Raw genomic sequence first — 3,496 nt, 5'->3', positions numbered from 1 at the left:
ACTTGTGCTAAAGATTTATGGGATGAACTTGATGGTTGTTATGGGTTTGAGGATGAGGGTGCTAAAAAATTTGCTACAGCTAAATATATGTCTTTTCAAATGTGTGAAGAAAAAATTGTTTCTAGCCAAATTGAAGATTTTAAAAAATTAGTTTCTGACTTAGCCAAAGAGGGTGATAATTTACCCGAAAGGTTGTGGCTCATGGCCTTGTTTATAAGTTGCCGGACTCTTGGAAAGAGTATAAGCATCGGTATAACCATCATATAACTTATTTAAATTTTTAACAAACTATTGTTGATATTCAAATAGAAGAGACTAATAGAATGTCCGAAATTTCTTCTAAGGCTATGGAATTTACTTCAAAGGCTAATATTGTAGAGGGAGGACTCTTTAGACCTCCACAAAACAATAAGAAATATGATCCTAGAGGCAAATGAAAGTTTTATAACAAAAATAACCCAAATCCTCAAATCCAAACGAAAAAGGTTAATTGTTTCAATTGTGGTAAGATAGGTCATTATGCAGCAACTTGTAGAGTGAGAGGCAACTTAAAAAACAATAGTAACAACAAGGGCTCGACATTAAACAAAGAAAATTTGGTGGAAACCGAAGAGGTCATTGCGGCAGTGGTGTTCGAGGCACATTTGGTCTCAAGTGTGAAAGGATGGGTAGTAGATTCGGCTTGCACAAGACATATTGGTGCATTCAAAGAGGAGTTTACTTCCTACACTCCAATAGTAGAAGGCACCGAGTTTGTTTATGTTGGGGACAATAGGCCTATACCAGTGAGTGGCAAAGTGAAGGTACTCTTGAAGCTAACTTCCGGTAAAACTCTTTCACTCACCAATGTCCTCCATATACCTCATTTTCGACACAACCTCATCTCGGTACGTTTGCTTGGTAAAGCTGGTATTAAAGTTCTATTTGATGGTGGCATAGTTACTTTATCTAAAAATGAACTCTTTGTTGGTAAGGGTTATGATAATGATGGTCTTTTTGTACTTAATGTTGATCAAGTCATTAATGAAAATGGTTCATCTTCTTATGCTTACTTGGTTGATTCTGTTGATGTATGGCATGGTAGACTTGGACATATAAATCTTGGTTACATAAAGAAAATGAAAGAATGTGGAATCATAAACTCACTAAGTGAAGCAAACATGGAAAAATGTGAAATTTGTGCCGAAACTAAAATCACCAAGAAACCTTGTAAATCTGTAACTAGAGAATTCGAACTCCTTAGTTTGGTACATAGTGACTTGGGTGATTTAAAACATACAATGACTAGAGGTGGTAAAATTTTTTATGTAATCTTTGTTGATGACCATTCTAGATTCATTAAACTTCATTTACTAAGAACCAAAGATGAAGTTTTGGAAATGTTTATAAAGTATAAAAATGAAGTTGAGAACCAAAAGAATAAAAGGATTAAAAGACTTAGAACTGATAGAGGAGGTGAATATGAGTCTAACCCTTTTAAAGAATTTTGTGAACAAAATGACATAATTCATGAGGTAACTCCTCCTTATTCACCAGATTCTAAATGGAATAGCCGAATGGAAAAATAGAACTCTTAAAGAGATAATGAATGCTATGCTTGTTAGTTCTGGGCTATCTTTCAATATGTGGGGGTGTTTGGCTACGGTTATGCAGCTTGAGCCTAAAAAGAGAAAACTTGGTTCTCGAACATGTGATTGTGTGTTTATTGGATATGCTAGCAATAGTTCATGTTATAGATTTCTAGTTATCAAGAGTGATATTTTAGAATCTTACACTACTATTGAATCTGAAAATGCTATATTCTTTGAGCATTTGTTTCCTTTAAAAAATAAGGAAAAAGTATTGCATGAATCTGTTGATACTTCTAATGATCTTGTTGATGACATACAAGAATTAAGGAGTAAGCGAGCTAGAAAGGAAAAGAGTTACGGTAACGATTTCCTTGCCTATATTGTTGAAGATGGACCTGTAAGTTATTATGATGCAATTAAATCTATTGATGGACCATTTTGGTTGGAAGCTATTAATAGTGAATTAGATTCTATTATGTCTAATCATACTTAGGAATTAGTTGAGCTTCCTCCTAAGGTTAAGCCTATTGGTTGCAAATGGATATTTAAAAGGAAATTAAAACCGGATGGTACAATAGATAAGTATAAAGCATGCTTAGTAGCTAGGGGCTATAAGCAAAAACATAATGTTGATTATTTTGATATTTATTCTTCGGTTACTAGAATTGCATGTATAAGAATTTTGTTTGCCATTGCATCTATTCACAAACTTGTTATACATCAAATGGATGTCAAAACTGCTTTTTTAAATGGTGATTTAGAAGAAGAAATTTATATGGAGCAACCCGATGGTTATGCTGTCCATGAACAAGACACAAAGTTTGTGAATTGGTTAAATCCTTGTATGGATTAAAACAAGCACCTAAACAAATGCATAAGAAATTTGATAATATGATGCTTACACATGGATATGTGATTAATGGTGCGGATAAATGCATATATAGTAAGTTTAATAATAATGAAGGTGTCATTATTTATTTGTATGTTGATGACTTGCTTATATTTGGAACTAACCATAATGTTGTGCATGATACTAAAAGTTTTCTTGCCTCTAAATTTGATATGAAAGATTTAGACGAGGCAAATGTTATTTTGGGCATTAAGATCCTTAGAGACAATGATTGTATTATATTATCACAATCTCATTATGTGGAGAAAATTCTTAAAAAATTGAACATTTTGATATGTCACCTATGTCTACTTCATATGACTCAAAGGTGCGCTTGGTTAAAAATCGTGGTGATAGTGTTTCACAAGATAAATATGGACAAATTATTGGTTGTTTAATGTCTTTGAGTACTCGTCCTGATATTGCATATGCTGTTGGTAGATTGAGTAGATACACTCATAATTCTAGTATTGAGCATTAAGATGCAATACCTAAATTATTGATATATTTAAAGGGGACATTTGGTTTTGGATTGTTATATTGTGGCTATCCTACTGTTTTAGAAGGATATTGTGATGCTAATTGGATCTCTGATACAGATGAAGTGAAACCCACTAGTGGATATGTGTTTACACTAGCTGGAGGGACTGTCTCTTGGAAGTCAACCAAGCACACTTGCATAGCGAGATCCACCATGGAAGCAAAGTTAGTGGCCTTAGAGAAGGCTAGGTCCTAAGCCGAGTGACTTAGGAGTTTATTAATTGATATATCTCTTTTTACTAACTCTATTGCTTTTGTTTGCATTCATTGTGATTGCCAGACTGCCATAACATTTGCTAAGAACAAAATTTATAATGAGAAAAGTCGACATATCCGATTGAGGCACAATATTGTGAGACAGCTTATTGGTAATGGTGTTATGTCTTTGGACTTTGTGAGGTTAGAAAAGAACTTGGCCGATCCTTTGACCAAACCACTAGCAAGAAGGCTAGTGAGTGAGGCATCTAGGAGAATTGGACTGATACCCAAGTTGTGA

General features: G+C 34.0%; 1 protein-coding gene across 1 annotated transcript; it reads left to right on the top strand.

Annotated features, from left to right (window-relative positions):
- Positions 1 to 323: 323 nt before the first annotated feature.
- Positions 324 to 3,496, top strand: LOC142621518 (uncharacterized). The gene is made up of 6 exons (XM_075794789.1): positions 324 to 429; positions 526 to 1,247; positions 1,537 to 1,968; positions 2,789 to 2,893; positions 2,975 to 3,184; positions 3,281 to 3,496. Exons 1-6 carry the CDS (start codon positions 324 to 326, stop codon positions 3,494 to 3,496), a joined length of 1,791 nt encoding a protein of 596 aa, XP_075650904.1.

Source organism: Castanea sativa, chromosome 1 (genome assembly GCF_040712315.1).
Source record: "Castanea sativa cultivar Marrone di Chiusa Pesio chromosome 1, ASM4071231v1".
Lineage (NCBI taxonomy): Eukaryota > Viridiplantae > Streptophyta > Magnoliopsida > Fagales > Fagaceae > Castanea > Castanea sativa.
This window is presented reverse-complemented; position numbering and strand designations above follow the sequence as displayed.